At 39.0% G+C, this 27,511-nt stretch overlaps 1 protein-coding gene across 2 annotated transcripts in view; it reads right to left on the reverse strand.

Moving 5' to 3' along the window:
* LOC131699525 (solute carrier family 49 member A3-like) overlaps positions 1-26,566 on the reverse strand; it is a 33,905-nt gene extending 7,339 nt beyond the window's left edge. Inside the window, exons 1-8 of one of the 2 annotated variants that reach the window (XM_058996607.1) lie at positions 26,506-26,566; positions 18,913-19,071; positions 10,588-10,807; positions 8,851-8,927; positions 8,362-8,499; positions 7,578-7,694; positions 6,156-6,308; positions 3,593-3,750 (exon numbers count right to left, since the gene is read on the reverse strand). In XM_058996607.1, coding sequence (XP_058852590.1) covers positions 3,593-3,750; positions 6,156-6,308; positions 7,578-7,694; positions 8,362-8,499; positions 8,851-8,927; positions 10,588-10,807; positions 18,913-18,942 — 893 coding nt within the window. In that variant the 5' untranslated portion in view covers positions 18,943-19,071; positions 26,506-26,566. Of the gene's footprint in view, positions 1-3,592; positions 3,751-6,155; positions 6,309-7,577; positions 7,695-8,361; positions 8,500-8,850; positions 8,928-10,533; positions 10,808-18,912; positions 19,072-26,505 lie in introns of those variants that run through there. The other variant, XM_058996614.1, reaches the window with a different exon arrangement.
* Positions 26,567-27,511: the final 945 nt, after the last annotated feature.

The following is a 27,511-nucleotide window of genomic DNA, read 5'->3' on the forward strand; positions in this document are numbered from 1 at the left end:
GCAGCTCTGGGTATGGCCCCTGAATGGCAATATTTGAGCCGTCTGGGGTTATCAAATAGGGTCATTGACACCTTACAGAATGCCAGAGTGGCATTTACATGTTCCCAGTATGTGTACAAGTGGGGCGTTTTTCAAACGTGGTGTCTGCCTAAGGGTTTTGATCCCACGACCTGTCTCATGGCAGTTATACTGCAATTTTTACAGGACCTATTTGATGGAGGGAAATCCCCCTCTACATTATAAGGTCTATTTGGCAGCCATTTCGCTTGTCATATTAAGATTGATTCACTCTCCCCAGGAGCTCATTTCCTGGCAGGTCAATTTTTAAACGGAGCTCGGTGGCTTCGGCCGCCTATGAAGGACATTGTCCCTTGTTGGAGGCTTAACCCTTAGCAGTCAATTTATTCAGTACCTCTCAGGCACATCAGGTCCAATTTATTTTCACACACGCTATTTATTTTACACGCGCTGTTTAAAAGTATTTTTTTTCACAGTAAAACAGGTTTAAAAGGCACTGCATATCAACAGGACACTCAGTACTGCATCTCCAGCCCCGCCCCACCTCACCCCACCCCACCCCACCACTTGTTCACTGTATTTTTCACATACCTTTTCATAGTCGTGCATACTGATAAATCTGTATTAGTATCGAGGAGGCTGTGTGGTCCAGTGGTTAAAGAAAAGGGCTTGTAACCAGGAGGTCCCCGGTTCAAATCCCACTTCAGCCACTGACTCATTGTGTGACCCTGAGCAAGTCACTTAACCTCCTTGTGCTCCGTCTTTCAGGTGAGACGTAGTTGTAAGTGACACTGCAGCTGATGCATAGTTCACACACCCGAGTCTCTGTAAGTCGCCTTGGATAAAGGCGTCTGCTAAATAAACAAATAATAATAAATCATCTCCTTATCACTCAGTTTATCATCAAACTCCATAATAATGCGATCCAAGTCATTATTTTATTCCTATAACATCTCAAAAGGCTCTTCAAATGTCTGTGATATTCTTTGAGCTCTGGATGCGGAAGCAGCTATCTTGTCTGTTTATGTCTGTGTTATCTCTGTGGTGCAGGGTGTATGTGTATTGCTCAGATCCGCTTTTTTTTCTTGGCTTCTCTCAGGAAGCCTAAAAATGAAAAGAGAAATGGGAAAAAAATAAGGAAAAAAATTGGAGGTGGAGCTAGTCAGGCCAACTGTGGAACTGGATTATGGCAAATCCTGGACTAGAGGACCAGACCATCCCAATAACTATTAATGCCCTGTGGCAAAGGAATGGGGACCGATGGGAGGCCTGGCAGCAAGGTCACAGCCCAAGACCGCTGAAGGAAATTGCAGAGGTGGTCCTCTGCTACTTAGAGGCAGACCTGAAGAGAACAGCTGCCCAGGTACCAATGTCTCCAGCACCCAGAAGGGGAGCCTGAGTTTCCAGCGCCCAGAAGGGGAAGCCCGAGCGTCCAGCACCCAGAAGGGGGAAGCCCAAGCATCCAACGCCCAGAAAGGGGGAGCCCAAGCATCCAGCGCCCAGAAGGGGAGCCTGAGTTTCCAGCGCCCAGAAGGGGAAGCCCGAGCGTCCAGCACCCAGAAGGGGGAGCCCGAGCATCCAACGCCCAGAAGGGGAAGCCCGAGCGTCCAGCACCCAGAAGGGGGAAGCCCAAGCATCCAACGCCCAGAAAGGGGAACCCGAGCATCCAGCGCCCAGAAGGGGAAGCCCGAGCGTCCAGCACCCAGAAGGGGGAAGCCCAAGCATCCAACGCCCAGAAAGGGGAACCCGAGCATCCAGCGCCCAGAAGGGGGAGCCCGAGCATCCAGCAACCAGAAGGGGGGAGCCCTAGCGTCCACAGTCCAAGAGGGGGGAGCCCGAGCATCCACAGCACAAGAGAGTGGAGGCGGAGCATCCAGATCCCAAGAGGGGGTTGACGGAGTGTCCACAGTCCAAGAGGGGGGAACCAGAGCATCCACAGCCCCCACAGCCCAAGAAGCGAAGCCTGTGTGTCCAGAACCCAAGAAAGGAAGCTGGTGGCTCCTTTCTCTTGGGCTCTTGCCCCAGAATTTCCGGCAGCACAACTGCTGCTGCTGGACACAACAAAGCAGCGGGTAATCTTCCTCTAACAGTGAAGGCAGGAGCAGCAGGTAGTCTCCAGCAACCGAGGGAGAGCCGCACCAGTCTCCAGAGACAGAGGGAGACTACCTGCTGCTCCCACCTCCACTGCCAGAGACTACCTGCTGCTCCTGCCTTCACTGTTAGAGTTGTGTTATTATTTAAAACGTATTGTTTAGTTTGTATTTGTTGTGTTATTACTTAAAACGTATTGTTTAGTTTGTATTATTGTGATTTTTTGGCCATCGTGCCATTTGCTTTTGTATCAGTATTCTGTTTTGTCAAACCTTTGTTTTATTTATTTATCATTAAAACATGCAAGCAGTGCATTCATACCCCAGTGCTGTCTGTGTCTGTCTACTTCCGGGTCTGTGAATTCACACCACCCAGCCAACCTGCCACAAAACTGTAGTAATAAACAATGATATTTTATTAGAATGGATAGTTCAGCCTGCTACCAGCCAGGTAACTCACAGGAACATATCACTGCTCTCCCGCCAGACCTTTGACCCCTGCTTCATAAACATCTGGTTCAACAACATGCTGGTACACAACACTGTTTTTAACCTAACACCCCAAATACCTAGTGTACAAGACGCTGTAAGAGAAGTGTTATGGTAGAATAAGTATGAAATATAAAAATATACACTAAGACTAATCATTTTTATTTAGAAAACTAAGTTTAAGGTACATACCGTCAGCAAACTTATTTTAGCAAATGGATGCCTTTCCATAGCCGCACTGCCTCCTTATATTACTTTGGGTTTAGTATTGCAAATAATACATTTTTACATGCTGCGCAGAAGTGACATTTTTATTATAGGTCTGTATTTGTTTCTAATCGAACTGTTACTCTGTTCTGTTTTGCTGTTTATTCATTATTATGTTTAATACGTATGTCTAATTAATCAACAGTTATGTTGAAAAAATTTGACTGTGACTGATAACCTGCAATGCAAGCTTACTGTATACAAGCAGCATCAATTACATGTACATAAACAAAGTTTATTGTTATTTAAATTATAAAAACATGATTACTGCTCTATATAACCTATTACTGCATGTGAATGTTTTAGTCCATTTATATAGATTACCTGTAAGATAATTAGGATTTTCAATCAAACATAAATTAGTAGCTATGGTGACGGTCATCAGTAAATTATGCAAATGAGTACCATCGAAGGTTCAAACCTTTTTTCGGTAATGTGTTCCGAACTTTTGAAGACCAAAATGTACCCTTCGTTCCAGCCGTAGTCATGTTGCTATGAAAGTATCTGGTGTGTATCAGCCTTAACCCTCAGGAATGCAATAGGAGTCAATGCAATACTCACTTTAGACCTACTCTCACCTTGCACACCATTCCTTTACCAACAAATTATTTTGTTGGTAATTATTTTTTTGTTGGGAAATTCTGTCTAATCATTCGTATTTCAAGAAAAAAAAAAGTCATTTTAAAAAAAAAAAGGGGGGGGGGGGGGGGTAGCTTTTTAGTCCTTACCCGGAAATAAAAATCAGCCCTGCAGATGTTGCCTCCCCGATTGGATAAGAACACTCTACAGCAAGCTCCATACTGATTGGGTAGATTGCAAACCCAAACATTCCAAACAGTGAAGAGACCACAGCCACTGCAATGCCCTGGATCCTCATCTGAGATACCTTTTGAGATGAAGAATAATGCAGAACGCCTAAGGGGGAAGTATTTATTACCCATTTAACCCCACTCAGTCCCATTTGCTTGCTAAATATATTAGCATCCTTAAATATATTATTATCACTATTTGAAATACATTGAACATATTTTAATAAACAATATGTCCTGCCTGGGCAGATAAAACCCCTGAATATTAATTTACTACCAATGCAGGGTGACATTTCGGACATTTGTTCTTTGATACACCATTAATAGTTGTATCATCAAGTGTGTAAAAAACCAAAATAGAGTCAACTCTCATTAATATGAATTTCAAGTGACCTGCACACAAATTCATCTCATCAGTAATTCTTTTTGTCAGGAGTCTAAGCCAAATGCAAACTGTCAGTTTTTATTGAAGTTACAGTAACACTGAAACCAAATTTCAATTACAGTACAAGCAAAAGTATTATAAATGTAAAATTACTGTGCATTTTATTGAAAATACAGTTGTAAGTGAACTTTTAAAAGCATGCATTGCAACTTAAAACCTGCGTGTCCCAAGGAGCCTTTAGCATCAGGGTATTGATCAAATTGGAAACACTGATGACTTGCATCCATAGTTGTGCTGTTCATCGGCCTGTATTCTTGTATTCCGGTATTTTAAAATGGTTGAGAAAGTGGTCACGGGAATGTTGAAATCTACAGAAACATCTTTCTTTTTTTTACATGGTGATACATTATCCACCGCTTTCAAAACCTCTACTTTTGTCTGCAAGGATAGTGCACATTTTTGCACTGCTACATGGAAATGGCATTGAAGTGAGAGCACTATGGCAACTCGAAATGCATCATAGGGTCAGTAGGCTCAAGACAGCACTAAAATACAGAACAGAGGCTGTAATCTGGATGCAAGTTAATACATTACTCAGCTGTTCAAACTAGGGCAATTCATTTTACTCAAATGGTACTTCCCTGTGGGGCTCCAAAATAATTTGCACAAACAGGAAATTTGTGTTGTGAATTTGTACTGTAAGAAGTAATTTACAATAAGCGACTGTTAAATTTGTCCCGGACCATGTAGAAAATTTGTAGTATCAAAAAATGTGTTTTATCTGAGTTCATCTTAATGAGAATGGACTTTATTCTGATACTCCCAATAACATGTGTCCCAACCAGGTTTCATCACAATTGAATACTCCATATACTCCCAGATTCATATACACTCAATTACATCTTCTTAGTAAGTTTCATAACAGTTTGAAAAGCAGTTCTCTACTCGTATATAAAAACTAGTGCTGGGACAAACACAGGGTTTTCATGTTCAGATATTCGCTCATAATTTAAATAGTCTTTCAGATATTCGTTCGTTTTCAAAAAGTAATAAAAGCCATTATATTGCTCTGAACCCAGGCAGAGACAGCATAGCAGCAGGGGCAGGGGGTGTGGCCGTGGCCCCTGTGTGTGTCTGTATTTATTTTACAGCAAGCCCTAACAATATGTAACACATTAAAGTAGAAAAATATCCCAGGAGTAAAGAATACGTTGTGTAGGCCTTACTTTACTCTAGTGAATTAACTACAAAACAAAGGATGCCAAATAGCAGTTCAAGTTAAACGTTGAACTGTTTATTCCGGAAATAAACAGTACATAAAGTTGAAACCGCATTTTATTTATTTTGTACATTCCTTGCCATTGTAGTTTCTGCACAGTAAACAGTGGCCATAGACACGTTTTCATAAAGGTTTACTGGTGTCTTTTTGTAAATGAACAAGCAAATGAAAACTGAAATTTAACTTTAAACACTTCAAATAAAACAAACATGGAAATACCATTGTAAAATGAAGGGGAAAAATATATATATAATATATAAAATCACTACACATTTCCAGCAAGTTGGGCACTGTTTAAGCGAGGCATTTCAGAGCACCACAATGTGTTTTTGCCCCAGATGGCTTTCCATAGAGATCACTATGCGTGTGCACATAATCTCATTTGTTTACTTTTTGCTGTCTAAAACTTTTAAAAATAGAGGCTCAACAGCTGCTGTGTTGATCCTGTTTATATATATATATATATATATATATATATATATATATATATATATATATATATATAAATAAATAAATCTTACAAATCACACAGAGCTCTTTTTCATTTGTCATTTCTGAAAGTGTTGTGCAACTTCTGGTGAGGTGGTGAATAAGTGCAAGGTATTTTTGTCATTTCTAGCAAATACATACATCTGATTTTGGTATCCGAATGCATGTCAAAAAATATGTTCAAATATTCGGATATTTGTCCCAGCACTATATGAAACACAGGTGTTGTATATACTTACATACAGACATCCACCTGTGCAATACCACTGCCTGCAGGGATATTAATCTCTAGCGAGGGGAGATAATAACGGAAGAATCCCTTGACTTACCACAGCAAAAGCAATGCTGGCCAGTGCAGCCAGACAGAAGCTGATTTTGGTGACTTCTATGAATTTCTTTGTCCTGTCCACGTACAGCCCGAGGAGGAAGGCACCGAGAATTCCAAACACAACGAACAATGCTCCACACAGCCCTGCGAGGTCCTGACACGAGAAAACAAAGATTTATTATGGTTCATTCTAATCTACAACCTCCCATCCTTGATAACCCTAAAAGAAAAATGTGAAAATACCATTACTATTGGGTGGGGTTGTGCTATGATGTGATGTGATGAGTGTTTGTGCTGTGAGTTTTGTAACTTGGTAGTGAAGGCGAATACCCAGCTTAAGTGTTTATTTTACTCTCTTTTTTTTGGGTCACAAGGGACACTATCCTACTCCGACACCTCATGTGACAGGCTGTCCCACTCCGACACCTCATGTGACAGGCTGTCCCACTCCGACACCTCATGTGACAGGCTGTCCCACTCCGACACCTCATGTGATAGGCTGGTTACAGCCTATGAGTGTTTATTCTTTTTTTGTTTGGCCCTTGTGCCCTGTTTGTTTGTTTTTGTGTTATATGCTAATTAAAGAATACTTTGCGCGCAAAACTGCAGCTTTCTGTCTCAGAGTCTTTCCTGCCAGTGACTAGCCTATCACATGCAGTGTCGGACTGTGATAGTGCCCCTTGTGACCCAGGGCAGGACTGCATTTAAAAAAAAAAAAAAAAAAAAGTTACAAAAATCACAGAACACAGCACACCCCAATCCACGAAGGATTTTGCTTCCTTGTTATACATGTGGCCACTCCCCAATTAGCACTCAATTACCTAATTGGGCAATGTTGGCAGGGACAGATTTAACCCCATCCCTGCCAACCTTACATTCCCACACCCACTATTTACATTTTAGGACTTCGCCCTGTCACAGTCCTATAGTTCTGCAATGGATTACCAGTGTGTTCAAATATTATGTTAATAGATGACAAAGAAATGACAGCATTGTTGACTACAGTCTGACCTTCTTGTAACTGAAGGGTCATACCATTTGTGGAACAATAACTGTTTAATATGCTGAATACATCTCTATGGTGGCTGTCTGTGACTGGGACAGCTGTACCTGTAGTTTCATCAGGTGAACAGGAGATGGCACTTGAGCTGTCTCTGTCAGAAGAAACTTTATCTAGAGTTTCTAGCAGGGGTGTAACAACTTATTGTTACGTGATATTTTTTATGGTGATACTCGACTAAAAGCTTACATAGCTACCTGTAGTCCACCAAATGGTTCCTGAATGATGGATAACTTGTGGTTTATGGTTTGTATGAATTATTTCTCTAATTTAAGTTTTTCTTACATAGCACACAAAGTAGTCATTACACCCCTTTTTGCTAGAGATATGGTATAAACTGAAATTCCCTCCCCCAACACTTACATTTGAGTATCCTTTGACACATAGAATCTGCTGTAGGAGTGTGGAAAAACTGGTGAAAATACCAATCCCGGCCCCAAAACATGTCAACAGGATCATGTATGGCTTGTTTCTTACCAGCTGCAGACGCATGCAGAAAGAATAAAGAAAAAATACCATTAATGCATTCAAATATATTTTATTGGACTGAAAGAGTTATGGCTAAAGGGCTCCAAGAAAGTAACATAAAACAGAGAAAACTGCTTAATTATCTTTTAGGAATAGATCCTACAAAGCACATTTATGCTAGCTTGGTCTGAGTACATTTCATTAAATGTGTGCTTTTGGCTTTTTTTGTATTGTATTATATTTGGCTGTTTCAAACTAAGCTGAAGTTATAATATTTAAAAAAATTCACAGGCCATCTGCGGCAGGATATCCACCCTGGTATTTGTAACTAGATTGACTAAGGCAGTCTGTAATGTTCATAATAACTTAATTGCCTTTGATGTCCCCTTTTTCACAACTCAGAACATAATAACTTTGATTTAGCCTAATAACTTTGAAAACATTGGTTTAAAAACACATTTGATAAAGAAACATTTGAATTAGAACCTGACCTAAGATATCCTAGGCAATCTAGTCTAACTCTAATGAATGCTAGAGATCATTTGCATGATAACAAGGCATTGAAAAGCAGCCCACAGAGAAGAGGTACTGAGATATTGTGGTGATTTCCAGCTTGAACAGAAGGTCAGTCTAACTCTCCAACAGTCTACTAGGCCCACCATTCCCTGGTACTCCTTACCAGTTTCACTCCAGCCAGGAACGGCTCAGAGCTGGAAGCCAGAGCACTGTTGGAAGGGGGAGTTGGGGGAACTCTGTTACGTATCCCCACAGTGGCTAGGAGACAGACGATGGCAGCTGGAATAGTATAAATTCCCAGCTGAAAAAACAAGAACATTTTATTTTTTTAAATTTCAGCAGGAAAACCTCAATGATATATTCTGACATATTCAAGAGACATGGTCTTTCCCTCCCATGGGGAATTTTGAACAAAAATGTCACACCACCCCTGAAATTTATAGACGAGGTCCTTCATAAGTACAAGTACATCTTTTCGAATAGGGTTTGTAATAATTTTAATAGGAATAAAATACAGTAAAATACCACAATAATAAGCTGTCACCTACTCCAACAACCCTGTAAATCTCTGAACAGATGTTCTTGAATAAACAGTTGTCCCTTTGGTGACCAGTTAATTCAGGTTTCATGAAGTCTCGGGCAGATTCCTTACCAGTTGCGGTATTTTTTCTTTACTTCCAACAATCATCGGTGAAAAAATATTGGCAAACAGAATTCCCAAAGGGTTAGCTAAAAAAAAAAAAAAAAAAAAAAAAGAAAAAACACCATGATTCTGCTCCCCTTATATCTTACATGCTTACCAAAAACATATTAAAATTACACATAAAAATTATTGCAGCAAATGTATTTGAATTGGGGTAATAATCATATTCTTTAGAGCAATAACATATTCAAATAACACTCTAAATTCTTTGCCATGGTAGATGACCACCAAAAAGTTCAAATTAGTTTTAAATGTAAAATGAAAAGCAGACAAAACATATATATATTTTTTTTCTTTAAATACATGTTAAAGTTTCTAAAATGAGAAAGTTAATAAAAGTTTTGCATATTGCTGGTATTTAAAAAAAATACTACAGCTTTAGTGTTGTAACATATCCTGGAGGAAGACTGATGTAAGTGAACCACTGTACTAAAATAAAAATCTGTAAAGTAGTGACAAACTTTTTGCAAATAGCTTTTGTAAACTAAAGCCTCCTACCAGGGTCCGGACCTGGGTCCTGGCTAAATGGTCACAATCCCGCGTGGTGTGAAACCACGTACCCAAGTCAGACCCGGGTTAACCCAGTGACCCACCTCAGGATGTGGGTCGACACGCTTTGACCCAGGTTGAGCGAGACAAAATGCTTGACAGCCGTTCATGAGCCAACGCAATAACAAACAGCCACGTCTGCGTGAAAGTAGCCATATTTTTGTTGTTTGAGACACAGCATGAGCCAGATTGCAGCAGGGATGAAGAAACATTTGCTCTGAGCAACATTTGGGTCAACGGTTCAATCCAGAGAAGCTTGGACGGAAGTGTCTGTAACAAGCTCCTTCCGGGGCATTGATTTATCAAAAGCAGTGTGAAATCATGTACCCAACCCACATGACACCGGGTCCTGCCCGGGTAGGTTCTTACCCAGGTAGATCATGCCAATGTGAAAGGGGCTTTAGTCTAATTTAGTCAAACCTCTTATGGGTAACACTTTATAATGGCTGCAAATCCATACAGACATAACATATCTGACTATCCAATATGTTATTGGTACTTAATGGCCATGCATTTATAATGACTTCCAATCAAGTATGTAGAATTACTTGGATTTAAAAGATGTAAAGGTCACACGCTTATTATTCCAAGGTATATTGATGTTTTTGACTGGTTTAATACCCTCCAATACTGTCCTAAACTATACATTCTAGATCAGGGGTGGGCAAGTCCGGTCCTGGAGGGCCGGTGTCCCTCCTGGTGTTCATTCCAACTAACCAATTAAGCTTATAATAAGCACTTAATTGGTGCAATTAAGTAATTTAGGGCACAGGGAACAAAAACCAGGGGGGACACTGGCCCTCCAGGACCGCAATTGCCCACCCCTGTTCTAGATAGACCAGGCATTTTTGCAAGTACATATACTGTCTCTAATCACTCTGAGCAGTATATATGGCTCCTAGTCACAACATGATTATGTTACTCCTATTAGAGACTATAAGAAACTTAAAACGCTTTTCTGGTTTTCGATAATGTTGGGACTCAAGTACTTGCACTGTTGGCTTCAATTCTTCTTCCACTCAAACAATATTCTACAATAAAAATTGCTATGGAACAGACCTACAAATTAGGAATTCCACTTACCAAGGGCAATAAATACTCAAATGCATTTGCCCACTTGCTCACCCCACCACTTACACATGGAGGCGATCATATTGGCAGTGGCTCTCTGATTCTCTGGAAACCAAATTGCTGCCAGTTTGGTGGGTGAGAGGAGGACTAGTGGCTGTGCCAAGGCACACAGGGTCTGCCCAGCCATCAGCAGAGGGTAGTTTCTCAGTCCTACAGGGATGTTATCAAGAATACTGAGGAAGCGCAGAATACTACCAGTCATGTTCAACCAGGAGCTCAGGATCAACTGAAACACAAGACAACAGCAGGACCTTTTTTTTTTTTTTAATAAAACCAGTTGCTTAAAGAGTAAGTAGCGGGGTTCCGAAAAATATTGCATTATACATCCCCACATGTTTCTACAACTGTTTAAATAACGTACCTGTACATTTTCTTTTCATTGTTAACATCCTGACAACTTTTTACCCTTATCTTTAAACTCTGTTTCAAAGCTTTTTTCAAAATGGCTGCTCTAGTGTACTGGTGTTTGAGATGTGTTCTCTAAATAAGTGGTGCGTAAACTTTTTATATGCTGCCCCCTCCCCCCTTAGTTAGCATACATTTTGTTATGTATATACATGTACATGAATATATATATATAATGTATATTATATATACATATATATATATATAATGTATATTTTTAGGAAACTCTTTTTTTCAACACAAATACCATTTTACACACAGTCGGCTGTTTCCTGTGACATTGGTGGTTATTATAGCACATTTATGGCAAGCAAAGTAGTAAGAGGCAGCAATTAGAATAACTTTGTTGCAGATGCCGTTTGTGATAAACCATTTAAACCACTTCCCCTTTTACACCACTGAAAAAAGAAAATGAGAAATAACACTTGTTTACATAAGTTACTTAACAAATCTGATGGGAGCAGTCTTTGTCAAATGTGTCAAATTATCATGAGTTGCTAGCTGCTGTTATCAAAATCTCATTTTTACACTGCACAACACATTCCAATATAACAATATTTTATTCATAAAATGTAATACATTTCACCTACTGTTGTTGCTTTTTCAAAGCAATAAAAATAGATTTCCTTTAAGCTAGTGTCTGAAACATCTGGCTGCAGATTTAGTCAACTTTATAGAGTAAAGGCTGGTACCCACCAGACATGATGCGACAAAATGACTAGAACCTATACTTTCGATAAGTATCTTTCACACCACAGGCGACGCGGGAGTGGCACCGGAGCGACGTGAAATAAATAGGATTGAATCCTATTTTTGCCATTTGTCGTGCGACAACTGGGGAATTAACCAATCAGAGAACAGCTTCAATGCACGTGGTCCAGCAGGCTGAAGCAGTATCCAGAATGATGAAAAAATACCCAAAGCTTTATGATAAAGGTCATCGTAATTATAAAGATGCAGATTTGAAAGACAATATATGGGAGTCAATTTTGAAGGAACTGGATAAGCCTGGTATGTATGATTTATTGCCATATACAGTTGTAGTCAAAAGTTTACATACCCCAATGGAAATTTATAATTTCTAGAAATTTCTCAAAAACAAAGAATTATAGGAAACATCTTTTGTAGCAAAGGTTTTGCTTTGTGGAGGAGGAAAAAAAAAGTTACAGATGTCTACAATTATTTCAGCAATTTTTTTTGCAAAACTCAAAAAATGCTTATTCAAAAGAATTCATATCCTGACAAGGAAATTGAAATGAATATCTAGTTGAGGTACCGTTAGCAATAAACAACTAGGATATTTGTCTATGAGCTTTTGGCATGATTCTTTAGTGATTTCTGACCATTCTTCAACGCAAAATTGTTCCAGTTCAAATTCGGAGGATTTCTATTGGATTTAGATCAGGGAGTTGACTAGGCCATTCCAGAACCTTGATTTTATTCTTCTTTAACCATTCTGAAGTAGATTTTGATGTGTGCTTATGATCGTTGTCATGTTGGAATGTCCAGTTGTGCTTTAAACCAAGTTTTGTAGTGGAGGGTTTCAGATGATTGGCCAATATCTTTCGGTATGCTTTGGAATCCATTTTACCATGTATTAGAACTATATTTCCTGTGCTATTAGAGGAATAACAGTAAGGACATTACCACCTCCATGCTTGACAGTAGGTATGGTGTTCTTTTCTTTGTACGCCTCACCAGACTTTCTCCAAAGGTAACGACTATCAGCATGACCAAATGGCTCAATTTCTGTTTCATCACTCCACAAAACCTTTGACCAGAACTCATATCTATCGTTCAAATGCCATTTTGCAAACTTTAAACGTTTTCCTAAGAGTGGCTTTTTCCTTGGCCAATACTCAACCTATGCTTGAAATGAAACCCCAGTCCCACTTGCAGCCAATTCACTTTGAATATCTTTGGCAGTCAATCTCATATTGTTATTAACCTTCCTCACAATTCTTCTACTTGTTCTTGGTGAAAGAACCTTCATTCTTCCAGAGTGACTGTTGTGACAGTACCAAGAGTCTTGTACTTCTTGATAATAGAAACAATAGTTGAAATTGGGATACTCAAATGTTTGGAAATCTTCTTGTATCCTCCAGCTTTATGACAATAAATAATTTTCTGTCTTCATAGCTCTTTAAATTTTTCCCATATTGACTTATTGGTAATGACAGCAATCATCCTGTGCCTAACCCTTTTATACTTTAAGAATGTTCACCTACAATCCATAATTTTCTAGACTTTTCTAGAATTAGGTTCTGCATTATCATATTGAAATTTCTAGAACCTTGTAGACAATACTATCATAGCATCAAAGGGTATGAATACATTTCAATTAGCATTTTTGTAGTTTTGCAAAAAAAATTGCTGAAATAAATAATTGTAGACATCTATTTCTTGTAACTTTTTTTCTTCATCCACAAAAGCAAAACTTTTGCTACAAAAGATTTTTTCCCTAAAATTCTTTCTATAAATTATAAATTTCAATTGGGGTATGTAAACCTTTGTCTACAACTGTATGTTGAAATACTATTAGAGAAGACACTCATCATTTCCACATCATGTTGACGAATATGTGCCAGTTTTGATCATAGTTTTGTTAATAGTAATTTGTAATAGTTGTAAAGATCTGGCAGTTTCCAAACCTGTCGCATCACCTCTGTGTCGCTTCTGGGGTGTATGGTCATGTTGCTGCGAACGTATCTTATTGTCCAATGAAAAATCGCATCACGCCTGGTGTGTGGAAACCTTAGGTCTGTTCAAATGTAATTTTAATAATTTTTTTACATTACTTTTTATGATGTTTACAATCATTTGAAGTTGTTCTGGATCCTGTTGCTCCAATATTGAGAAATAATCACATTTTATATATACTGTATCTTATGTCTTTCAGCTTTCTTTGAGCTAGCGCTGAAGAGACTCATCCCATTCACATCATGTGACAATGTGACCTTTCAATCCTGTTAGCCCCTATATGAGTACATTAGGTAGGGGCAGCAGAGTTCAAAGGTTAAAGCCAGGTAAAAACAGATATAGACAGACAGGTTGGAGGAAAATAAATCTGAATGATTGCAAACATCATACAAAATTGAAGGAAATGGAACTTAAAATGTAAAGCTACTGAGCTTTATTGTATTGTCAGCCTTGTTTTTTGGATAACCAAATCCTGTTTGAATGTATTATTAGTGAATAAAGTATGTGTAAATAAAAGCTTAAATATTCCCTGTTAGCCACCTGCACTGTTTTGGCACCTGTTAACACAAGTAATGAACAGTTTTTCCTTTACACCCAGGTCCCAAAAGGTTGTGTTGGGGGGGCGGGGGGCGACAAAGAAGGAAGGACAAGGGGACAACCCGCAGCCAAATAGTGTCTCTGATTTGTCACTGTTAGAGGATGACAATGAACAAGCAAAGCCCTCTAGGGCTTGATGCTCTTGAGCCCAGGAAAGAATCAGTCTGTATTGGGCAGGATTTTCAAAAGGTCATAAGTGATAACTCCAGTGTTAATTAAGAAATCGGTATGTTACATTGATTTTGGCATTTTCAAGTGGTCATTATGCCTACCTCATTATTAAATAATCGTCCTAATGTGATTTCTGAAATTATGTTAATATCTTAACGTGCAGTGCTTCTTTTGTTTGCGTGGGAATTTAAAAGCAAATCTGTGTTAATTGTCATAACTTATCAGGAGTTAATTTGCACTTGGAAAAGGAGGGTTTTAATTCAGGAAACAGTATATAACTCACCTTGAAACAGAAATTTAACAGACGATACAGATAAAGAGAGTGTACAGGACCAGAGTTAATTTCTTACAGACAACCTGGATAATTCAGTATTTGTAGTTATGAAAATATTTTAGCCTTTTCTATACTTGTGGTTATGAAGATTTATTCACTTGTTTTAACCATTTGTAACCTTACGGAACATTTGCTGTATTGATAAAATAATATACCGCTATTTGCACAAAGTGTAATGTTACTATCAAGAAATTATCAATGTAACTGTAGCCTCTTTGAATTCTATGTACATTATATGACAGCTGACCTCTACTATAGATTTCATTTGAATTATACAACAGAAATATTGGTATAGAAAACAACATATTAGATTTTACAATAAAGTTTCCTTAGGTGATTGCAGATTTGCAATGCGTCCTTGGCTTTAACACCTGTGTCTTATCCACACAAGAAGGAAGAACAGGTGTACAAGGGCGTACACAGATCCATGAGGAATGTGATTGACATGGAATTTGCCTAAACGTATTTAATGTTGTCAGACTCCCCCCACACTTTATGTACAACATACACTTTCATCACATGTTTGTATGCATATAAAATGTTCTTATCATACTGTAAGTGTTCAGTGGCTACTTCTATTCATGTTGAGTTTATTTATCGCAGAGGTGAGCAAAGAGTACCAGAGAAAATGCATGATTAGACGATTCACCGAACAATTAATTATAAACAAATTGTGTATTGGGTTGGGGAGTTCTATCGTAATTTTAAAAGGTTAATAAATATATAATGAAGTGTTAAATACATGGTAGGCCTATACATGTATAATATACAGTGCCTTGCATAAGTATTCACCCCCCTTGGACTTTTCCACATTTTGTAGTGTTACAACCTGGAATTAAAATGGATTTAAATTAGGATTTTTTGTCACTGATCTACACAAAATAGTCCATAATGTCGAAGTGGGGAAAAAAATCTACATATTTTTCAAAATTATTTACAAATAAAAAACTGAAAAGTCTTGATTGCATAAGTATTCACCCCCTTTGCTGTGACACCCCTAAATAAGCTCTGGTGCAACCAATTGCCTTCAAAAGTCACATAATTAGTTGAATGGAGTCCACGATGGATGTGGAACCAGCAGGTATTCACCCTCTGCTGGTGGAGATGGAGATGGAACCAGCAGGTATTCACCCTCTGCTGGTGGAGATGGAGATGGAACCAGCAGGTATTCACCCTCTGCTGGTGGAGATGGAGATGGAACCAGCAGGTATTCACCCTCTGCTGGTGGAGGTGGGAGGGGCAAGCAGTCCTCCAACGGTGGTTGAGGCGGAACCAGCAGGTATTCACCCTCTGCTGGTGGAGGTGGGAGGGTCAAGCAATCCTCCCACAGCGGTTGAGGCGGAACCAGCAGGAATTCACCCTCTGCTGGTGGAGCTGGGAGCGGTAAGCAGTCCTCCCACGGCGCTTGAGACGGAACCAGCAGGCATTCACCCTCTCCTGGTGGAGGTGGGAGGGGCAAGCAGTCCTCCCACGGCGGTTGAGACAGAACCAGCATGCATTCACCCTCTGCTGGTGGAGGTGGCGGAGGCAGAGGCAGCTCCTGCTGCTCTGCCCCTAGAGGCGATGGAGGCAAAGGCAGCTCCCGCTGCTCTGCTCCTGGTGGTGGAAGCGGTGGAGGTGGCGGAGGCAGAGGCAGCTCCCGCTGCTCTGCTCCTGGTGGTGGAAGCGGTGGAGGTGGCGGAGACAGAGGCAGCTCCTGCTGCTCTGCTCCTGGAGGTGGAGGTGGCGGAGGCAGAGGCAGCTCCTGCTGCTCTGCCCCTAGAGGTGGTGGAGGTAGAGGCAGCTCCCGCTGCTCTGCTCCTGGTGGTGGAAGCGGTGGAAGTGGCGGAGGCAGAGGCAGCTCCCGCACGTTTTAGCAATTGTTTTTAAATGTCCTTCTTTCTCTCCGCTCCCCGTACTCTCTACACTCAACAACCACAGAACGGACAGCTGCCGCTTCTTATACTCTGGCCAAGGGATTAACTAGTTGTTAATTATCTTATTACCCCTCGGCCAGAGTCTGCACACGTTTGGTAAGGATGCATGACTGTCAGCTACTTAAATAATCAGTAGCTGATCAGTCATGCATCCTCACAGGGGTTTTAAATATAATAAAATACGCACCGCAAACAAAAATACAAATAATAATAATAGGGGCGGGACACTCCGCCACACCCGGACACTCCACAAAGCTGGGCTTTATGGAAGAGTGGCTAGAAGAAAGCCATTGCTGAAAAAAAAAAATCCTGTTTGGATTTTGCCAAAAGGCATGTGGGAGTCACAGCAAACATGTGGAAAAAGGTTCTCTGGTCTGATGGGACCAAAATTGAACTTTTTGGCCTTAGCGCAAAACGCTATGTGTGGTGCAAAGCCAAAGAACACCGTAAGAACACCATCCCCACGGTGAAGCATGGTGGTGGCAGCATCATGTTATGGGGATGCTTTTCGGCAGGGACTGGGAAACTGGTCAGGATTGAGGGCAAGATGGATGGAGCCAAATACAGAGAAATTCTAGAGGAAAACCTGTTTCAGTCTGCAAGAGACCTGGGACTGGGGTGGAGGTTCACCTTCCAGCAGGACAATGACCCTAAACACACAGCCAAAGCTACACTGGAGTGGTTTAAAAACAAGAACCTGAATGTCTTAGAATGGCCCAGTCAAAGCCCAGACCTCAATCCAATTGAGAATCTGTGGCAAGACTTGAAAATTGCTGTTCACCAACGGTCCCCATCCAACTTGATAGAGCTTGAGCAATTTTGCCAAGAAGAATGGGCAAAAATTGCAGGATCCAGATGTGCAAAGCTGGTACAGACTTACCCAAAAAGACTCACAGCTGTAATTGCTGCCAAAGGTGCTTCTACCAAGTATTGACTCAGGGGGGTGAATACTTGTGTAACCAACAAATGTCTTTTTTTGTTTAATTAACTTTTGTGTCACAATAAAAAAATATTTTGCACCTTCAAAGTGTTAAGTATGTTGTGTAAAAATCCCAATTAAATCAATTTTAATTCCAGGTTGTAACACTACAAAATGTAGAAAAGTCCAAGGGGGGTGAATACTTATGCAAGGCACTGTAGCTAACAACTACAAACACAAATGGCACTTCAAACATATTGATTTATAGCCTACAATCGTACATACAGTACTAAAATACAGATAAAAGATGGCTTCAGGCACGGCACTAGCAATGGTTTTCAATGAAGGCGGTTACGCGCAGCGGCAGAGGGACGCGGCGCGCAAGAGATAAAATATTTTCAACTTTTGTCGCGCTACTTCGTGACGTAACCTACCAACAGCCAATCAGGGAAAAGTAGGAGGTTCCTTTGCGGGGAAGAAATAAAAAAAATAAAATGGAGGAAAAGCTGTTAGCTTTAAATTTCAGATTTCCCCGCTTTGTATAATACAACAATTAATAGTCACCGCGATATTAATAAAAAAGCTGCAGCATGGAGGTCTGTGGGTGTACAAATGGGATTACAGAGTGAATACTAAATATACATAATTACGTAAATGAGATAATATATATTTTGTGCTAAACTCCACATTGAAAATAATTATGCACCTGCTACTATAACGGAAGCATTTTTTGGGGTATAAATTAAATGCAGACAAACTTTTAAAAAAATAAAGCAAAACGTTTTATTTGGTGTACATATATTATATTTTAACAGTTTTGAACAAAATTAATTAAAAAAGGAGGGGGGGTGATTGTGGTGGTGTGGGGTTACAATTAGGTTTTATAAAAAAATATTTATAATGTTTTGCTCCTCAGTGTTGTCTTTTGTCAGTGTCTTCAGTTCTGTCAAAAGAGTTTTATTTTCCCGCTGGCATTTACTGTACCTGCAGCCGTGACGTAACAATAGACCGCCCACTGACTTTACCCTGCCGCGTTTGGTGTGAACAGTACTGCAGCGCGGCGCGCAAGCAGGCGGTGTGCGCGCTGCGTCCGGTGTGAACGCCCCTTTAAGATATTTTATTTTCTTTTTATCCAAAAAAAGATTGTAAAATGCAAATTAAAAGTTTGAAAGAATTAAATAATTGAATTACATTGTCAACTAAATAATATCCTTACAACCAATTCATTTGTGTAGTTTACACAATATAACAACATATTATACAATCATGTATTAACATTCATTACTTACTGAAGTTCGCAGACCCAAAGTGTCAAGCATCCATGTGGTTCCAAACCCAACAGGAATAGCTACAACCAGGAATATCAGAGACAACCAGTTCACCTGGTCCAGGGAAAGTTCAAAGTACTTAGCAGTCTGGTCAGCAACAGGGGCAAAACTCAGCCATAACTGAAATACAAAAAATATGAACCTTTAAACATGGCACAAATAACATTTTGTCCATGGACAACAAAAAACTATAATTAAATTATTAACTGGTTTATTCATGTATCCCATGTACAATACTTTAACTGTTTGCCAAGCTGGGACAAGACAGTTATATAATCAAACACAAGTGAGCCTAACACTAATTCTGGCCTTGATACATTGGCTACCACTGTGAATTGATTTTAAACTTATAAATAGAGCTTGAAGTTTTCTGATTTTATTTTTGATCACAACGTAAAATAATTTTGAGACGATTCTGTTTCCTAATTAAACTCAGAAAAAAGCTGTTAATTACAAAACAATGTCACTTGTTTTTACCTTCATATCTTAGTGAGCCTGTTTCGTTTAGCTTTTATTTTAAACAGACGTGACAAATGATGTTAATTGCTCATTGCTGATCCTAATTGCATTCAATCTTGCAGTCGCCTAGTTTATCACTGTGCTTTTGTTATTTTCACTCGTTTAACAGAGTTGTCCTGACATACTTTCTTTTCAGCATGAAATACCCAGTACGGAGTGTACACTGATAGCAAGTACATCTGTGACAAAGAGAGAAAGGATCAATGTTGTAAATCTCCTTCCCAACCAAAAAGGGCGCTGTGTAAGGTTGGTAGTACTCCTCCCCATAGACGGGTTGACTCGACGGTGGGCGGGAAAACAGAAAGTCGGCCATCTTGGTGGAGGCACGTATCTGTCAGTACACAAGACGACTCATAAGAACATAAGAAAGTTTACAAACGAGAGGAGGCCATTCAGCCCATCTTGCTCGTTTGATTGTTAGTAGCTTATTGATCCCAGAATCTCATCAAGCAGCTTATTGAAGGATCCCAGGGTGTCAGCTTCAACAACATTAGAAAGGAAGGGGGGAGAAAACAAAAAAACAGAAGGGAGACCACATCAAAACAAGGGCAACAACTCAAGTAAGACAACTATTAAATGTATTTATCTTAATGCTAGAAGTCTCAGAAACAAAATGTTAGAACTTGAAGCTACTGCAGTAACAAGTAACTACGATGTGATCGGTGTTACAGAAACTTGGTTGTCTGAGAGTGATGGAGACGAATGTAATATTAGTGGGTACACACTATATAGGAAAGACAGGCAGGACAGAAGAGGTGGAGCGGTAGCGCTACACATAAGAAATAGTCTTGAAGCCCAGGTGTTAAATCTGGACAAAGAAAACAACGGCGAATCAATATGGGTCAGAATAATGGACAAAAATTCAAAGGGCACAATAATAGGAGCACGCTATAGACCGCCAAATTCAGACGCTGAGCAAAATAATCTGTTATACAATGACATTCGAAATGCGTATAGAAAAGGAGAAGCCATACTAATGGGGGATTTCAACTTCCCCTGTATAAAATGGGAGAACCAGGTGGGGAGCACAACAAACGAAATTGAAATGGTGGAAATGACAAATGACTGCTTCCTAACGCAATTTTTCAAGGCACTGACTAGAGGGGAGGCATGCCTTGATTTAGTCTTTTCAAATAATGAAGACAGAATAACTAAAACAGAGGTCAGAGAGCCATTGGCAAACTCAGACCACAACATGGTCTCATTTGAAGTATTTTTTAAAACCCCAAAAGTAATGACTAAAGCTAAGGTTTACAATTTTAGAAAAGCAAACCATGAAGGTATGAAACAGAGACTAACAGAAGTAGATTGGAGTAAAATAGAGAAAACATCCACAGAAAAAGGATGGCTGTTTTTTAAAAATGTAGTACTAGATGCGCAAATCAATTACATCCCAAAAGTAGACAAATCTAAATCTAAAACAAAATGGCCGAAATGGTTTAATAGATCAATTAAAAAAAAAATATTCAGCGAAAAAAGGCACTTTATAGAGCGTTTAAAAGGGACCAAAAACAAAGTACACAGAAAGAGTACTTGGAACTGCAAACACAAGTCAAAAAGGAAGTTAGAAAGGCCAAGAGAGAGATAGAAATCAACATTGCTAAAGGGGACTAAAACCAATTCCAAAATGTTTTTCCAATATTATAACAGCAAGAGAACATTCAAAGAGGAGGTTAAATGTCTAAGAGACACAAATGGCAAAATCATAGATGAAGAAAAAAAAATAGCAAATATATTAAATGATTACTTTTTACAGGTTTTTACAAAGGAGGACACGGACAACATGCCCCACATGTCAACCTGTTCCTATCCAATTTTAAATAACTTTAGCATAACAGAGGCAGAAGTGTTAAAGGGACTAGGAGTTCTTAAAATAAACAAATCCCCTGGGCCAGATGAGATCCTCCCAATAGTGCTCCAAGAAATGAAAGAAGTTATTTACAAACCGTTAACCAAGATCATGCAACAGTCTCTTGACACAGGGGATGTATCGACAGACTGGAAAATTGCAAACGTAATACCCATCCACAAAAAGGGAGACAAAACCGAACCAGGTAACTACAGACCAATAAGCCTGACTTCTATTATATGTAAACTTATGGAAACTATAATAAGATCCAAAATGGAAAATTACCTATATGGTAACAATATCCTGGGAGACAGTCAGCATGGTTTTAGGAAAGGGAGATCGTGTCTAACTAACCTGCTTGACTTTTTAGAGGATGCAACATTGACAATGGATAATTGCAAAGCATACAACATGGTTTATTTAGATTTCCAGAAAGCTTTTGACAAAGTTCTGCATAAAAGATTAATTCTCAAACTGAACGCAGTAGGGATTCAAGGAAATGCATGCACATGGATTAGGGAGTGGTTAACATGTAGAAAACAGAAAGTACTGATTCGAGGAGAAACCTCAAAATGGAGCAAGGTAACCAGTGGTGTACCACAGGGATCAGTATTAGGTCCTCTGTTATTCCTAATCTACATTAATGATTTAGATTCTGGTATAGTAAGCAAACTCGTTAAATTTGCAGACGACACAAAAATAGGAGGAGTGGAAAACACTGTTGCAGCGGCAAAGGTCATTCAAAATGATCTAGACAGCATTCAGAACTGGGCAGACACATGGCAAATGACATTTAATAGAGAAAAGTGTAAAGTATTGCATGCAGGCAACTGTCTTTTCCCAACATATTTCTGCCTCTCAACCCATCGCTTATATGAAAATCTGCTGTTGGCATCCAGCATGGCACATCCATTGAGGTGACTAGTGTGCTACTGAAACAAGTTGAAGCAGTGAAGCATGCAACAATACTGTACACTACACTACAGGCCAGTGAGTGCTTTTAAATGTTACTGCCATCATTGATCTTGCACTTAACTTAAGCTGGTCTTTTTCTCTTTGTAGGTTTCAGACTTACAGGATGTAAATAGTGTGGCAGGTGATCACAGTTTGGCACAACGTGCATTACTGTGAAAAAAAATGCCACTGTTAATTAAATCTCTATTCTATTACAATGAAGATAGGCTCTTGTTACCTTACTAAATGTGTAGGGTCACAAATCACACTAGCAACACTGTAGAACTAATGAACCCTTACTTTAATGTATTATTATTATTATTATTATTATTATTAATAAACATAGTGAACATTGATTGTCATATATAAGCAGCATAGTTTACAGTACTTATTAAAGTGGTAAACGTTCAGTTTGCCATCGAAGACACTACCGAATTAAACAACTATGTCTCAGATTTATTTTTTTTCTCATTGGAAGAGATGTGACATTCATAAAGTGGCAATATAACTCTAAAGTATTGAGGGTACAGAAAAACATCAGCTTTGTTTCAGGAAGGAGCATGATCTGGATACACATAAATCTTCTGGTACAAATTTGCTGATATGTGCCGGGACTGACGTGCTCCATGGGTTTGGAGAAAAATCATATCGGGCAATACGCCTTAGTACTAGTCAGGCAAAACAGACACAGGAAAATACTAGAGAGTGTAACCTAAACTACTGCCGCCTTAAAACTTAGTCTCCTTCATGTATGAAAGTCCAGACAAACAACATGTCTCTCAGCATGTCTTCAAGTCTTAAGGGCCCCTATTTTGAAGATGTAAAGACAAACGGTAATTCGGTCTGCTGCTGTCGGATCAGTTATTCTTTTTGTAAATATTTTAAGATCTCAGGGTTTTGCTCCTTTCTCACAGGCTCTGAACAACCACCAGGTCTAGATTAAATTATGAGCAAGTTGTGTTGGAACTGAACCAGCAAATAATATTCCAGAGGAAACTCCATCCTACCAATAGATGGGTGTTCCTTCTCAATCATACTGATTCTCTTATGAAAATTAGCACTACTTTTATCAAGTGCTGTCTTGTAGCATTGCATTATTTTGAGTAAAAATCTTATACAACAGGTGGTAAAACAATGTAAATATTTGTCCAAGATTCATCTCGAAGACATTGTGTTGAAAGGAGGATAAGACACACAATACCTCCCTTATCATTATTGGTAGTTTTACAAAGTGCAGTTGGCAGAAATGAAAGCTGTAGCACTGCAGACACACTTGGCTATTCTATTTTCTTAGAGTTGCATTATTGATATCTTATTCTATTGGATTAAACCTAATTTTAAGAATTTAGATATACAGATTATGAAATTCTTTTCAATGGTGCACACCTAAATTAAAAGCACATTTTCAACTTTAAATTAAATTAAAATTACTTAAGGTACAGTAAGTATCTGAGCTTTAGCAGGGTGTCTGTTAGTGTATTTACAGCATTTTAAAGATATTTGATGATGTCCTAATTTATTCATCTTGTCGGGTGCTCTCCTCAAATAAAATTGTTGATGGTGCTCCATAATTAATTTATTTTTATTTCCCATTCACTTTTTACTTGGATTCCTTTTTTCTTTTATTTCTAGCTCTGCATCTGGCTTTGTGTTGTTATGTGATGCTTCAGGTTGGTTTATACTTCTCTCGCAGACAAAAGCCGTACATCAGCTGCAGACACTTCTACGGGTGCGCCAGAAGGACTGAAGCACCCCCGAGTTCGCAGACTTTTTGATGCAGCAAAGTGGTCGTAGCTGTTGGTCATACTTTCAGCCAGTCTCCGTTACTGCCGGTGTTGACTTGTGACTAGGGTTGCCAACAGGATCCACAATCCTGCGACACTTTGAGACAGGATTTTAAAATTGCCCCTCTCATGAATGAAGTGAATGTGTAAATTGGCTCATATATATTTTTATGAGCACCAAACAAGTAAAAGTGATCAGCTGTTCTCAACGTTAGTGATTTGATGGGGAAAGTAATTGCATACAGAAAATAAATAGCGGCGTTAACTTAGTGACTCAAATATATAAAAAGAATAACAATAATACAAATACAAATACATTCATTATTATTGTTATTATTATACAAGTGGTTGCTGCGCATGGTCGCTTTAATTTCATTCAGTTTAGAGGCAAGTTTAAAATCCTGTTCTGTTGTTCATGTTTATTGGGTTCCTCTAAAACCTGCTCTGTCGTGCTTCACTGGCTTGCGACCATACAACAAATGTTGGATTTTTTCAACATCATCCGACCCTGTGCGTTTTGCGGTCGCAGACACACATGCTGTAAGACTTTTCAAAAAAGACGCAGCTCGCGGCAGTGCAGATGATGTCATTCCGACCGTCGGAGACCACTGACTGAGACCAAAAATTGGAACAGGAAGAGAAAGCTCCATGCACCCCATTACAGCCCAGGTTCCTCAAAGTATCAAGTGACTAAAAACAGAAGTGAAAAGCATAAGCATTACAATTCTTCATGAATGAAAAGAACATAAAATAACAAAAACCATAAACATTGTATAGACCTTTAAAGCTGGTACGGGAGTCCACAAAATTTGGGTAGTCTGTAGACTTGTATATATATTGCACCTTTTTATCTAAGTAGTTTTTATCTGTGCAGTTCAGAGGGTTCTGGGGTAATCCATTTTGTACAAATGAACACCATATAAAGGGATTACTTTTCTGAGATTTTTTTTAATTTTTTTTTTTCTTATTTAAGGAAAAAAAATTATTAAGTATCTTTTTTTTCACATGTAAATTACTATTCTTCTTTCAAGATTATTACTTGTATATAAAAGCCTGACTACGAAGTACAGTATAAAATGTAGTACAGCTATAGCCAAACCTTATGCATCATCCTGTAGAATTAACTAATTTTGTTTCATAAAGTTGAATGAAATCTGCTGAATACTGTTACATTAACATATTGAATTACATACCGCTTTGTAGTTTTCCATATACTTAACAAAAAACTGACAAATTGAAAAATGTGATATTTCAAAATCTAACATGAAATACTGTACTTCTATTATGGCTTCCGGTAGACTTCTACAATATTATTTTGTAGGTTTTGTTTTGTTTTTCACATGATGTTAAATAAAATATCTAAATTATGTTCCTATAATGCCCGTCAGTTCAGAATAATTCTTTATAGCCAACATTACAATACAAAGGATGAGATCTACAGTCAACCTTGCTCACGGGACTTTTTAGTGTTCTGATAGGTGGTAATTTAACATGACAATATACGTACGTACAGGAATTTATCAGAGAGTGTATTGACTGCTGTTAGTTCTAAGATACATTTTAATCTGGCTTCCCAACCCTGGTCCTGGGGACCCCATGTGTCTTCTAGTTTTCATTCCAACTGAGCTCTCCATTACTTAACCTTAATTGAACTAAGAATTTGCTTAATTAGACCTTTTTAATTGATCCCAGATCCTAAAAGTTGCAGAGTTCAAGTTGCTTGTAAAATGTTATAGCTAACATGAAATCTGCAGCTGCTTAAGAGCTAAAACAAGTATAAATGTCTAATTAAGCAAATTAGTTAAATTAACTAAGTAACTGAGAGCTTAGTTGGAATGATAACCAGAAGACACATGGGGTCCCCAGGACCAGGGTTGCAAAGCCCTGCTTAACCAAAACCTTTAGGTAGACAATTTGCATTTTTGTACAGATTTTTAGTTCTGCCCTTTAAAAAATGTACTGTTGTATTTTGAATGCTATAAAAGCTGACACTGCTGAAGTTGCATGGTACTTTCAAATAAAAAAAAAATATTCAAAAATTACATTTTTATTTCAAGCTTTACTTAATGTATTATCCACAAAAAAAAAAAAGAGAAAACAATACATAGAATAGAAATAGGAAGAGCAGTGAAAGGGAACCAGAGAGCTCAACCACTATATATTTTTAACATGGGTGTATTATACATTTAAACAAAATGTAGAAGCTACTGTGATAGAAATTTCAACAGGAAAGAGAGCAAGCATGTCAGTGTCACATGAAAATGTTCCCCCCGGTAAATTACATAAATCAGCCTGTGATAGGATTGGCAGAGGTTGTGACTCAGAGACAGTTTGAAAGTTCAAAAATAAAGTTTTTAATTCACAAAAATCCAAAATAAACAGGCACAAAGGCCAAACAAAAAGGTTTTAAAACATAAAATAAACAGAAAACAAAAAAGCAAAACTTACAAAAATAAAGGTTTCCAGGCTGGGCTTTCACTGGATTCAAAAACACAGCACAAACAGAAAACACTCTTCTTCTCCTTCCAGAACTCTCTCCCAAATGGGAGGCTGAGGCCTCCTTTTATGCCAGGTGGCTGAGTCCTTAATTGAATGATTAATTGACTGATTGCTCCCACCTAAAGCAATCAATCTGGGCAGGGAGGAGAATTTAACTCCTTCCCTGCCAGTATTTCTAAGGGCAGAGCCCTGCTCTGCCACACAGCCTATGAAAAATTCAGATTTGTGGTTGTTAAGCCGGTTGCTAAACAAATGACGCATTGACTTTCCCTATTCAAATGGGGCAAGGCATTATTGGATTTCATTTTAATTACCCTGACACTGATTCTAAAAGGACTGACAATGATAGTAAATGGACGTTGCATAATACAGGATAATCAAAACATTTTGCCAATTTTTATATCTCTGAAATTCTCAGATGACTGTCCTGGAAATCATTAGATTTGTAGATAGTCGCTTTTGACAAAAAATGTCGCCAAGTAAGCCCTTAAAGCCTTAAAGAGAGAGACAAGCAGACCAAAACCAGTGGAACACACACACTCACTCTCCGGCAAAGAACAAAACAAATACAGATTATACATTATAGACAGCAAAGTCCCACCCCCTTCCCCTGTCCATAACACAGTCTGTTTCACAATCCATGCAACACAGGTTCCTCGTAGCAGCTGCCCCGGTGCTACACTGCCCCCCTCTTAAACACTTCCAGGCCTGGGAAGAACTGACCTATCCTGAAATGAAGGAGCAGCCAGATCTGGTCTTACTCTCGTTGCCGGAGTTGGGTGATTGTGAGGAGTGGGAGAGGTCTCCCCCAGCGGCGTCACTCGAGAACAGGCACTACCCAGGGTGTCCCTTGCAGGTTTTGCAGTCATCGCATCTCCGACAGTGGTCATCCATGTCTCTCCAACAGCAGCCTCAGTAGTAGGACTATCTCAGGTGCCGCAGGGTTTTAGCTACC

Source organism: Acipenser ruthenus, chromosome 2 (genome assembly GCF_902713425.1).
Source record: "Acipenser ruthenus chromosome 2, fAciRut3.2 maternal haplotype, whole genome shotgun sequence".
NCBI lineage: Eukaryota > Metazoa > Chordata > Actinopteri > Acipenseriformes > Acipenseridae > Acipenser > Acipenser ruthenus.